Genomic DNA, 10,964 nt, shown 5'->3' with positions numbered 1-10,964 from the left:
TTATCAATTCTGGCGAGGTTTCACATGGCCTTCTTGAACAACATAATAAACAACTGTCCCGTCACCTCCAACAAGTCTATCGACCATAGCGAGTAGCAAGCGTTTCCCGCCCCATTTATTCTGTTTATCCGCCTCTTGCTTTTTCTCGAAGTATTTTGCCAGTTTGGCTTCCTTGTCTTTGTTAACGTTTTCTTTGATTTCTTCAGCAGTGCCAGTTGAGATGTCGGCCCCAGTCCTTGGCGGAAGTGCATCGAAAACAGTCGCTAGTTTCCCCAATGTCCATGTCTGACCCTGTGTGCTGGGTAGAACCCATAGCCGTTCGGAGGGGAGATCCTCTTCTCGAAGGCCTAAGTCGAGTAGGCACAGTTGTTCGTCGGGATGAGTGTACATGCGCTGCGGAGGAATGCCAGAGATCAACGGGACTGAAAAACCTGGTAGTGAAGAATAATCTGAAGGGTTGTGGATCCTTAGGGATGTCCATAGATGTTGGTGTTGGAGGTTGTGATAGACCTGGGTTGTGAGCGCATGGAGAGGATCCGGAGATTTGGTCTTGCTCGTTGTGGAGATGAGCGTTGTCAGTGCGGAGGGCTTGGGAGCGTCCTCCGTCGAGCTCGGCATCCTTCTGAGATATTGTGTAGATGTCTACACACAGATGCGATCAAGAGAGAAAAGTTAAGCGGGTTAAGATAGTGGGGCGGATCACCCCTGCCGCAAGCTCCAGATTCTTTTGTTAGCGGCATCCGTTGTGAACATGTGGCATCTGCCACTGTCACCTTACTGTCCGGATATAAAATTGTGTCTTCTTTCTTTCTCATGATAGAATATTCTCGATGATTTGAACCCACTCCTTTATATTTCTTTTCTCGCCATTAGATCTGTCCTCTTCCGGTCTCGAGTTGCGATTTGTTCCTCCGATAAGTAAATACGGTACGCCAACTTTCGTACAAAATGGCGCGAACGAAACAACAGGCTCCTTTACAAAAGACACCGTCATCAGATATTATGGAACGATTGAGTGATCTGCCAGAATCTAATGCTACACTTCAAAATGGCCATTCCACTCCGTCCAAGCCCAGCGCAAACGGTAGTGCAAATTCGAAGCCAGAAACATCGGGGACGGAGGACAACAGTCCCGGTCTGGTTCAGTTGGCCATTTGTGTTGGTGGAATTTATGCTTCTTTGTATGACCTATTCTCGTTACCATGTTTTATTACTAGGCGGCAGTCCCGCTAACTCGAGGTATTTAGCCTTCTATGGGGTGTTCTGCAGGAAGCTATTACGACTACTCACTATCCCGCTCACGAAGCCAAAGGAGAATCAGAATCCGCCGAGCGCTTTACGTTTCCGATTGTTCTCAATACTATTCAATCATGCTTTGCAGCGGTGACAGGCTCTCTATATTTATATTTTTCAACACCAAACGGACAACCGGTGCCGTCGATCTTTCCCAACCGGAGGATTCTGTTCCCCTTGATTTTTGTTAGCATTTCGTCCTCGCTAGCGTCACCCTTTGGCTACGCTGGCTTGCAACACATTGACTACTTGACCTTCGTCCTCGCCAAGTCATGTAAGTTACTCCCAGTTATGTTACTTCACATGACTATCTTCCGGAAGCGTTACCCCTTGTATAAATATGTGGTGGTTATGTTGGTGACTCTTGGTGTCGGAACTTTTACTCTGTATCATCCCGGAACTTCGAAGAAGATGGCTGCTTCCACACACAGTGGGCAAACACTTTACGGATTGTTCCTTTTGTTTATTAATCTGTTGCTCGATGGCCTCACCAACTCTACACAAGACCACGTCTTCAGCTCACCGAACCTATATACGCGCTATACAGGACCGCAGATGATGGTTGCCCAGAATTTTCTTGCAACTGTTCTCACGACTACATACCTACTCATTGCTCCGTACTTGACAGATAACGGCCCTATTGTCTCCTTGCTACCATTCCAGATCCCACCCTCGGCTGGTTTGGAATTGTCGTATTCCATTTCATTCCTACAACGCCACCCGCAAGCCCTAAAACATGTCTTGGGATTTGCTGCGTGTGGTGCAATCGGTCAGGTCTTTATCTACTATACGCTTTCCAAGTTCTCGTCATTGCTTCTTGTCACTGTGACTGTCACCAGGAAAATGCTCAGTATGATTATTAGCGTGTTCTGGTTTGGACATTCTTTGACGCATGGCCAATGGCTCGGTGTGCTTCTCGTCTTTGGTGGTGTTGGCGCCGAGGGAATTGTGCAGAGACGAGAGAAGAAGGCAAAAGAGGCAGCAAAGCTGAAGAAGAACCATTGATAGTTTTGTACTTTGATAGACACTGTCCTTCTCTCTGTATATATCTCGATAGACGTTTAAGTAGTGTCAACATGCATTATGATCACCATAAATTCATTTACACTTTAAGCTATACGTAGTCAGAGAAAGGACAGGGGTTACTTCCTCCCTTCAACCATAATAATATGATACCCAAACCCAGTCTTGACTTCAGCATATTTCGGATTTGCCGTCGTGCTCGGCTCAAGTTCATATGCCACTTTCTCAAAGTCACCGTGTAGACTTCCTCGTACTTTCCAGCCTAGTGAACCGCCTGTAGGAATCCTCCCAGAAGGGCCGGGTGTGGTTAGTATAGCTGACTCGAAAAGTAGTTGGTTGAATTTGTTCAAATTACGAACCTTGTCGAGCTTTGTCCTCTGAGTATTCTCTGGCAACATCGTCGAATTTGGCGCCGTTGCGGAGTTTTTCTAGGGCTTCTTCCTTTTTGGAGTGTTTCTCGCACTGTTGTGTAGGGTTGCCCCATTACATCGATTAGTTGGAAGTTCGATTTATACTGATGTTCGGCATGGTATATCAATGGAGAGGGCGTGTAAATTATCTCACTGCTCAATTTCTAGAATGATTCGACGGGATTGCCGAGGCTAAGAACAAGTCACGAAGGTATACATACCAAGATATGTCGAACATTAATCGAGTTCGCGGCCTTTAAGCCCTTGCCTCCTTTCCCTTTGTCATCGCCATCCGAGGAGTCCTTTCCCTTTCCTTTGCCCCCTTTTGTTTCCTTTTTGGGGCCCATCGAGACAGATAGTATGGAATATTCAATGAACTCGGCTTGTAATAGATGACAGCCGACAGGAAAAAGTTAACGATTGCATCAGATCAATCTGATAAAAAATGTGTATAAGAAGTCCGTTGTACTCCGTACATACTGGGAATGAAGCGAATTGTGGGGTATCAATATTTCTGCCTCAGGCATAACTACAGTTATCACTTCCTTGATTTGAGGGTCATCATAAGTAGTCTCAACGACAACATTACCTTCAATACGCATCAATCTTGAGAAGCATCTCTATTCCCAGATAAGCACAGAAGGAAATACAGTCGACATATCAGCGAACAACAAATGACAGTTCTTGATACAGCAAGTGTCACCAGCTTGCCCGAACATGCATATTATATCCCAAACTTCATAACAGCTGATGAGGAGGAGCACATTTTGAAACAGGTGAATTATATCATATACCATATTTTTGGATTTAATGGTCAAAATGGGTTCAAGTTGACAGTATATAGATGAATTCCGTTCCTCTTCCAAGATGGACTCAACTCTCTCATCGAAGACTACAGACCTGGCCATCTGCATTGACTAAATTAAATGCACTCCTAGCAGCACCTTTACCTGAATGGTTACATGACCCTATCATCAGTCCCAGACTCGAACAGCTCGGCTGTTTCTCAGATGCACCTCACAAGGCCCCAAACCATGTGCTGATAAACGAATACTGTGCCGGACAGGGAATCATGCCACATGAAGATGGACCCGCATACTACCCGCTTGTGGCGACGGTCAGTCTAGCAGCTCCGATAGTTCTGGATCTTTACGAGAAGAAAATGGGAAGGGAAAGTGTTGGTGTTGGTGCCGGCCAAGAGGGTATGGGGCCCAAGTATCGAGTTTTGCAAGAACCTCGGAGCTTGTTGATCACAACTGGTAGTCTATATACTCAGTACCTGCATGGAATTGCAGAGACGCTGAGGGATGACAAACTGACACCAGAGTCCATATGTAATTGGGACCTCCTCGGAGACCCGCAGAACTACGCAACAGGGACTTACGAGAGAAAGACTCGAATCAGTCTCACCTACCGCGATGTACTCAAGGTAGCGAAGTTGGGAAATTCAATCAAATTCCTGAATCGAGGAAAATGATGTCGATAACTTCTCTCAACCTGTAATACGTTCTTCTCTGGGGATTTTATCTCTTCAGAATATACCAGGTATCATCTTCCACTTCCCACGAACACTATCTTCGCCGAACTTGGCTTTGTACCATTTTTCCGTGTTGTATGCTGTGACACCCAGATTCGCCACGACAAACAACAACCCACATAGAACAGACTTGTTGACTATTTCTCTATGCGGTGCTGCAAGAAAGGCTAGAGAGAGGTATATCGCGCATTCTGCTGTATAATGAGGGCAGATTATCCATTGAAACAGGGGATGTTTTGGAACGGTATATCCTTTCAGGGAGGAAAGGTAATGATGGGCATCATGCTGAGTACCAGAAGCTATCAGGAAAATCGGGAGACATAACAGCGTCCTCAGAGATGGAACTTGAGATACTCGCAGATCATGGATGGTGAGCGTTGTGGATAGCACAGACCCTGAATTCTGATTAGAACTTATCGCAACCAAATTCATCGACTTTACTCACCCGACCCTTCAATCCAAACAGCTGTAGTGATACCAGCGTAGAAGCATAGACCCAATAGCCAATGCACAACCCACATCCGAGACGACGAAGGTTTCGCAAGCGCAAAGCTCTCATAAAGTCTCCTACCGCCTTGAATGAGCATCAGAGTCGTACACAGAATAACCTGATGTACGGTCATGGAGTTTTGTAGATGCTCTTCGCTCATGTTGGACGCAACGAAACGGAAAGCCGGACCTTTCGAGAGAAGCTGGCTGATCCAGAATGCGGAGGACAAGACAGAAAGCACGTAGTAATGCGTAAAATATCGATGTGGTACCTGCCACGTTGTCAACGTATCCATCAGTTGCGATATGAATCCGGCATTGTGTGACGGCGTCGACGAAGATTCATCAGTGGGTTCATGAGCGGCCGATTTCGATGGGACGGCATTGTTTCGGCCGCTTGTGCGAGCACCGTAGTTGACAAATCGGATATTCAAGACAGGTATCGAGAAGAAGGTGAATGTCTAGACAGAAGAGTGGAATCAATATCTGCGAAGGAGTAGGACAAGATGGATTGTTTCATGGGATTCTGCGCACTGTACATGCGGCGAAGATAAAGCATAAACGAATCAAATCCGCAACGTCCATTCCCAATATATTCTGCACAATTGACGTCTCACTTGATGGCATTGTCGGCTGTTCTTCTGTTGTATTAAGTAGATGAGTGCGGTGTGCCATACGGAAGCGGCATTAAATGACGGAAGGTTGAGGCTGAAGGCGTCTGTACCGAGATGACAAGTAAATACGCCAAGTGGTAAATTATCATTATTTGTTGTAGATTTATTAGGCAAAAACAGTTTAAAATATTAGCGTATCGTATAACCTTCGTATAGTAATTTTTGAAGGTAAATTGTAGCTGGAGCTAGGCGCCACCAGTAGCTTGGCTGCGCTCTGATTGGCCTGTTGCCCTACAACACACAAAATTCTCGCTTTTCACAGATACCACGTCACGCATCGCTTTGAATCTTTTGTTCGTGTCACCGACTAAATTACTCACTATGTAATTAATGTGTCCCAGTCCTCATTTAACCCCTCAATCCCCGGCAATTTCGGCGTTCTACGGCGGTCGTGCATTGGGCGCGCCAGCGTGATGGTCGCAGGATGAAAGCGGCAGCAGGGATCGACAGAAGAACCGTAGATTGGTTGCGACCATTGCGAGCCTTAGGCCGCCTAACAGTGGAGAGCGGTGAGACCCCCTATGATAAAGGAGTGCATCTTCATGCCTAACGTCAAATTTTTTATTTAAGTGATATCTAAGCTAAATACTATTCAGCATGAAAAGATAACAAACTGATAAGATTATCCAGTTGCTGATCGGACCAGCCGAGAACGTTGAATGGTGTGTTTCGCTCACTCGATCGAGTCGATCCAGATTATGGCGAAACTAAGGCTGTATTGGCCACTCCTCAGGCACGGGTGGCGGCACACCACCAAGAAAAATTCCTCCTTGTCGGTGTTGTACATGGCATGAGCTCTCATAGAAAGCTGGCCTATTAATCACGAAGATGATAATCTTGTTTGGCCGTCTAGACTGTAGAATCTCGACACGTTATCAACAGCGAAAAGATCAGCCAATCCCGCGGCGAAGAAGGTTGGCCAATCAGTGCACCGCTCGGCCGTACCAGCCCCATCTTTGACTCAGCTAGTCTAGAATAGGCTTAGTGCGTCTGGTGCTGGTTCGCTCTTTCCAGCTTTGAAGCACTCGCCCTTGCCCAAATGCGATCTTGAGACTCCACCAACTCACGTTTCTCTCTCTTCTCTGTCTTCTCCCGTTAACTCCTCTTCTTTCTCTCCCTGATCTTTATTCCTCTTTCTTCTCTCCCATCTCGACTCCCTCTTCAACTTTCTCTTATAAGTATCGTCTCGTATTAAATTATTTTACATCCTTCGTCACCCCTTACGATACCTATTATCTTCACACACATCCTCCACGCGCCAACTACCGTGTTGCCACCACCCGCTCTAGCGCATCGGTCCTCTTTGTCTACCTCGAACTGTCTCCGCTTGTGATTCGGGCCTCGACAATTTTTCACTGCTACCGATAAAACCCACAATCCGGTAGTAGTCTTAATTTCGCATCGAATTTGTCCTTCACAATCGCCGCCACGGCAGTCCACTATGACGAGCACATTTCAACAAAGACTGGTTCAATCGCTATGAGTGATGCAGACGGCCCTCCGTCGTCGTCGCTAGATGCTGCCAGTACTGATGGCCCCGATATGGTACAAAGGGACAATGTAGCACGAAAGTCTTCACCGTCTCCTCATCGACAGGATGAGAAACCGTCGGCTTCTCCGGATAATGTCAACGTGGACCGAGATGAAGGCAGCACAAGGGCAGACTCTGAAGCCGAGACCATTATTCAATCCGGTCGGGAATCTCTTTCGCCAGAGAAGAGAAGAAAACATATACACCATGCTGCTCACGTAAGTGCTGACAAAGGGCGCCATGGGGATGGTTTGGCCGATAAAGAGTCGTCTCCTAATTTGAGAAAGCGCAAGCGTGCCGAGGAGGATTTGCGAGATAATGAACAATTTGTATTTGCGACAAAACCTCGGTCTCGGACGTCATCTTTGTCATCTGTCGTGAAAAGAGAAGGAACAGAGACAACTGAGCCGGTCAAAGCTCGTCGAAACTCGCTACGCTCTCTTCCCGACTCTCGTCAGAATCCTGATGCTCATCCGCGTTCTCGAAAGCGCAGTCCCAGTGGGAGTGTGATGGATGTTGAACTCACGGATCATGATACTCATAATCAAGAACATCGACGTCGTCATTCAACTAAAGAGCGGGAAAGGCGGGAGAATACTCATCCAACAGCAACTTCCACATCTTCGGTGTCAAAGAATCGTTCAGTTTCACCTTCATATCACTCTCATAAAAGAGCATCATCAGGCCCGCAGCAAGGATCGAGTGAGATTCGAAAACGGAAACTTCCGGCACCCTTAGCCAATAACCATCGCCGACAAAGTTCTGAGGATCGACGGTCGGTTTCATCATCTGCCAGCGCTTCTCCAATGCCATCGGCGCGCTCACGGCGACTTACTTCTGAAGGTGCCCATGTTTCTTCGGCTAAGCCCACAGCACACAAAAAGCAACGGGATCAAAATGGACGTACACGCCTTGCAAGAGCTTGCGCTGCTCAGGAGTTTGAAGCTGCAGTTGCACGCCATGCTGAGCGACCAGAGGATTTGAATGTCGCAGATAACGCGGGGAACACACCTCTTCAAATCGCTGCGCTGGAAGGTTGCGCTCCAATTGTCAAGTTTTTATTGGATGCCGGGTGTGAAATCGACACGAGGAACATTGATAAGGACACACCTCTTATAGATGCCGTGGAAAATGGTCATTTGGAAGTCGTTAAGCTACTTCTCGACGCTGGCGCAAATCCTCGATTGGGTAATGCGGAAGGTGATGAACCGTACGATCTAGTTCCGTCTGATACGGAGGATTATGAAAAGATTCGAAGGATTATTTCTCATGCCAAAGCAAATCCACCGCGTAAACGACGCTCCGAAGAACACGGGACTTCATCGTCCGCTAAAGGCTCCGTTCCTCGTGCCACGTCCGGTGCCAGTCCAAGAGAGTCATCTCCCGCACACATGATGATCAGTCCGCCTCCAGGATCGAGTACTTTTAGCAGGCGAAAAACCGTCCGAAGCGAGGCAACGCGCAATGACCTTCTATGGACAAAGGCGACGCCAGAGAATCTTTGTAATTTCGCTGCGAAGGGTGACATGGCTGGCGTAGCCAATATATTGAATGTTATCCAAAAAGCGGACACCGAATCCCTGATTGCGGCTGCCAAAGGTGGACACGAAGACGTCATGTCTCTGTTATTGGGAATGGGTGATGCGGATGCAGATCCAGAACCTGTTCAAAACTCAAATTGCAAGCCTGGTTTTAATACGCCCATGCTGGCAGCTATTGGTCGGGGAAATCTGGCTATTATACGTCTGTTATTGGAATATCCTGGATTTAATCCCGCGCGACGATTGTATAGAGGTCTTGCGTATTACGAAATTGCGGAAGATCGCAAAGGCGAGAATTGGGAGGAAGAAGTGGAGTTGTTGAAGAGAGCATATGATAAGTATAAAGGGATGAAGAAAGCACGGAAGGCGGAGGCCAAATCTCCCAAACGCTCGCGGGAACAAGAAAAGAGTTCTAAGAAGCCTGCCAGACAACAATCTTCTTCTCCGGTTAGCACTCTTCGCAAGCCTGTTCGCAGTCCGGCATCGTCTCGTTCTGTAGATGTTGGCAAAGAGAGTATCAAGAAGCGAGATCCGTCGTTGCAAAGAAAGGAGAAATTTGCCACTACCGTCCGTCAAAAGCCGACTACCCAGGATGACGTTCTTAGCGAGCACTCTGTTGACCACGAAATCTGCAAGCCGAAGAGATCTCTTGCGCATAGACGACAAAGTGATGCGTCCACAGCAAATCGTGGCGATGACGTCCCCAAACGGCGCAGGCTGATTGCCGGGCGACCCCCGGATCGTGACCGACGCAGGCTCAGTCTTATGTCAACTGATTCCGTGTCCTCACGTGAAGAACCACCCAGGTCGCATATTCGTGTTACAAAGGACGGGAAAGAGATTAAAGATACCCTGGAAGTTCCAGTGAAGCTGAAACGTCCGCGCAACAGTGTTTCTCCGGAACGATCACGCTCGCGAGGCTCGGAGCGCGGCAGAGCATTTGAAGATATTTCGCAGAAAAAGAAACGTCGCTTGCAGCACGAAGAAAGCTCCCGCAAATTGGTCAATGGCACTCACAAGAAAAGTGATGAATCTTCAACAGAAGCTACTAAGGTTTCCGCTAGTAGAAAGGATCATCACGAAATAGGCAAGAATTCCAAGGATGCGGTTTCAGAAAAGCGTGTTGTACGTACGGGTGAAGCCTCGATTCCGGTGAAGCAGGAGCATAAGAAGCAAGATGTAGAAGAGCTTGAGCGCATACCAATGGATGAGAACTCTGGTAAGGAAGCTGAGGCATCTGCTGTCAAAGCGAAGGAAGAAATGCTGCGAAAAGAGCGCGATGCCCGCAAGGCCCAAGAGGAGGAAGAGAAGAAAGCAGCCGAACAATTAGAGAAGGAGCGTGTCGCCAAAGAAGAAAAAGCAGCACGTAGAGCGGAAGAGCAAGCTCGCATTGCCCGGGAACAAGGAGAGGAAGAGGAGCGCAAGCGTAAGGAAGTTGAGCAACGACGCGCCAGACAACAAGAGGAAGAACGACAGCGCAGGGCAGAACAAGAGCGACTGCGTATTGCCAAACTTCGCAGGGAACACGAAGAACAAGAACAGCGGCGTCGCGATGCGCTTCCAAACCGACTTCGAATTTCTGCGAACCTTGTGGGAGCCAATGACCCTCGCGCAAAAAGCCATTCATGGTTAAAGAAATTCATGCCTGTGGTCACTGCACGAACCATACAACTAGACTCCTCGTGCGGGCCTGAGGTCGCAGAGGAGGTCTGGGTTCCCAACTTCTTAGTGGCGCCTCTTCTCGCAACCAATGACTTGCAGCTGTCTCAATATGCCAGTTGGGAGAAACGGCAGGCGACTTATACACAAAGGTTGAACCTGTGGCGTGTGACGCGACGAATATTGGTTCAAGGAGATGATATGGAGGTGCCGTGCTCGTCTTTCGGGGAGGTAATTCAACGAGACGGCGAAACACGGCCAAAATACTTCGGTATGGAACATATCTTCTGGGTCAAGTTATCCGACTTCATGGACCTAGTCCCTCATATTCCTCACCTCAACGGCCTTGACATTGAATTCCTGAAAATGCACATCGACCAAGAGCCTTCTTCGCATGAACTCCCCGACTCTTTAGATGGGCCCAAAGTCAATGGTAATGGGTATTATCCTTCTGATCGCCATGAAACGACAGCCACTGTGAATGGCTTAACGAATGGATTCGGACACAGTCGTCCAAGTACATATGTTTGATTCCTGCTGTTAGGCGACTATTGTTACCGTTGCGAACCAATAATGCTGTTACGTTGGGCTGGTAATTTCATTTGTATTACGTGTATGATTATGATACCTCTTACTGTTAGCAACGTATATGACAGTTTTTTTGATTAGAGAATTTTGGAATGCCTCCAACGTGTGTTCGGTACTTCGCTTCAATAACCTGGGGATGTGCGTGCCTAACGTAAGCGGTAAGCGAGTTGGCTAACTTAGTTACTTCTTCCCGAAAACGCGCTCTATTGATTTCAAATA

The 10,964-nt window shown here is 47.5% G+C and overlaps 6 protein-coding genes across 6 annotated transcripts, besides 1 other annotated feature; 3 read left to right on the top strand and 3 right to left on the bottom strand.

Moving 5' to 3' along the window:
* Positions 1–3: 3 nt before the first annotated feature.
* Positions 4–753, bottom strand: TSTA_033550 (uncharacterized protein; the record flags this gene model as incomplete). The annotated part of the gene is made up of 2 exons (XM_002480501.1): positions 4–622; positions 704–753. The coding sequence occupies 2 exons, from the start codon at positions 751–753 to the stop codon at positions 4–6; spliced, it is 669 nt and encodes a 222-aa protein (XP_002480546.1).
* Positions 754–813: 60 nt separating this feature from the next.
* Positions 814–2,631, top strand: TSTA_033540 (UDP-Glc/Gal endoplasmic reticulum nucleotide sugar transporter). Its single transcript, XM_002480500.1, has 2 exons — positions 814–1,181; positions 1,248–2,631. The coding sequence occupies exons 1-2, from the start codon at positions 949–951 to the stop codon at positions 2,296–2,298; spliced, it is 1,284 nt and encodes a 427-aa protein (XP_002480545.1). The 5' UTR covers positions 814–948; the 3' UTR covers positions 2,299–2,631.
* TSTA_033530 (peptidyl-prolyl cis-trans isomerase) lies at positions 1,256–3,197 on the bottom strand. The gene is made up of 3 exons (XM_002480499.1): positions 2,948–3,197; positions 2,676–2,778; positions 1,256–2,590 (listed from the first exon to the last, which is right to left on the bottom strand). Exons 1-3 carry the CDS (start codon positions 3,071–3,073, stop codon positions 2,436–2,438), a joined length of 384 nt encoding a protein of 127 aa, XP_002480544.1. The 5' UTR covers positions 3,074–3,197; the 3' UTR covers positions 1,256–2,435.
* Positions 3,198–3,301: 104 nt separating this feature from the next.
* Positions 3,302–4,203, top strand: TSTA_033520 (uncharacterized protein; the record flags this gene model as incomplete). Its single annotated transcript, XM_002480498.1, has 2 exons — positions 3,302–3,502; positions 3,571–4,203. The coding sequence occupies exons 1-2, from the start codon at positions 3,401–3,403 to the stop codon at positions 4,201–4,203; spliced, it is 735 nt and encodes a 244-aa protein (XP_002480543.1). The 5' UTR covers positions 3,302–3,400.
* On the bottom strand, positions 3,872–5,411 carry TSTA_033510 (3-oxo-5-alpha-steroid 4-dehydrogenase, putative). The gene is made up of 3 exons (XM_002480497.1): positions 5,287–5,411; positions 4,709–5,213; positions 3,872–4,658 (listed from the first exon to the last, which is right to left on the bottom strand). Exons 1-3 carry the CDS (start codon positions 5,377–5,379, stop codon positions 4,258–4,260), a joined length of 999 nt encoding a protein of 332 aa, XP_002480542.1. The 5' UTR covers positions 5,380–5,411; the 3' UTR covers positions 3,872–4,257.
* Positions 5,412–6,494: 1,083 nt separating this feature from the next.
* Positions 6,495–6,599: a sequence feature (GA-rich).
* Positions 6,600–6,905: 306 nt separating this feature from the next.
* On the top strand, positions 6,906–10,869 carry TSTA_033500 (histone deacetylase complex subunit (Hos4), putative; the record flags this gene model as incomplete). Its single annotated transcript, XM_002480496.1, has 1 exon — positions 6,906–10,869. The coding sequence occupies one exon, from the start codon at positions 6,906–6,908 to the stop codon at positions 10,686–10,688; it is 3,783 nt and encodes a 1,260-aa protein (XP_002480541.1). The 3' UTR covers positions 10,689–10,869.
* Positions 10,870–10,964: the final 95 nt, after the last annotated feature.

This window comes from Talaromyces stipitatus, genomic scaffold (assembly GCF_000003125.1).
Source record: "Talaromyces stipitatus ATCC 10500 scf_1105507295541 genomic scaffold, whole genome shotgun sequence".
NCBI classification, from domain to species: Eukaryota; Fungi; Ascomycota; class Eurotiomycetes; order Eurotiales; family Trichocomaceae; genus Talaromyces; species Talaromyces stipitatus.
Note: the sequence above shows the minus strand (reverse complement) of the source record. Positions and strands in the feature narration are given on the sequence as shown.

What these genes read in the sequence shown, in the direction of transcription:
- TSTA_033530 (XM_002480499.1), bottom strand. Translation starts at nt 3,073, where the DNA reads ATGGGCCCCAAAAAGGAAACAAAAGGGGGCAAAGGAAAGGGAAAGGAC. An exon ending in TTAATGTTCGACATATCTTG is followed by an intron (nt 2,779 to 2,947) that starts GTATGTATACCT and finishes CCTACACAACAG; the next exon opens with TGCGAGAAACACTCCAAAAA. An exon ending in AGAGGACAAAGCTCGACAAG is followed by an intron (nt 2,591 to 2,675) that starts GTTCGTAATTTG and finishes GGATTCCTACAG; the next exon opens with GCGGTTCACTAGGCTGGAAA.
- TSTA_033510 (XM_002480497.1), bottom strand. Translation starts at nt 5,379, where the DNA reads ATGCCATCAAGTGAGACGTCAATTGTGCAGAATATATTGGGAATGGAC. An exon ending in TTATCTTCGCCGCATGTACA is followed by an intron (nt 5,214 to 5,286) that starts GTGCGCAGAATC and finishes TCTTCTGTCTAG; the next exon opens with ACATTCACCTTCTTCTCGAT. An exon ending in TGTTTGGATTGAAGGGTCGG is followed by an intron (nt 4,659 to 4,708) that starts GTGAGTAAAGTC and finishes ATCAGAATTCAG; the next exon opens with GGTCTGTGCTATCCACAACG.
- TSTA_033540 (XM_002480500.1), top strand. Translation starts at nt 949, where the DNA reads ATGGCGCGAACGAAACAACAGGCTCCTTTACAAAAGACACCGTCATCA. An exon ending in GGTGGAATTTATGCTTCTTT is followed by an intron (nt 1,182 to 1,247) that starts GTATGACCTATT and finishes CGAGGTATTTAG; the next exon opens with CCTTCTATGGGGTGTTCTGC.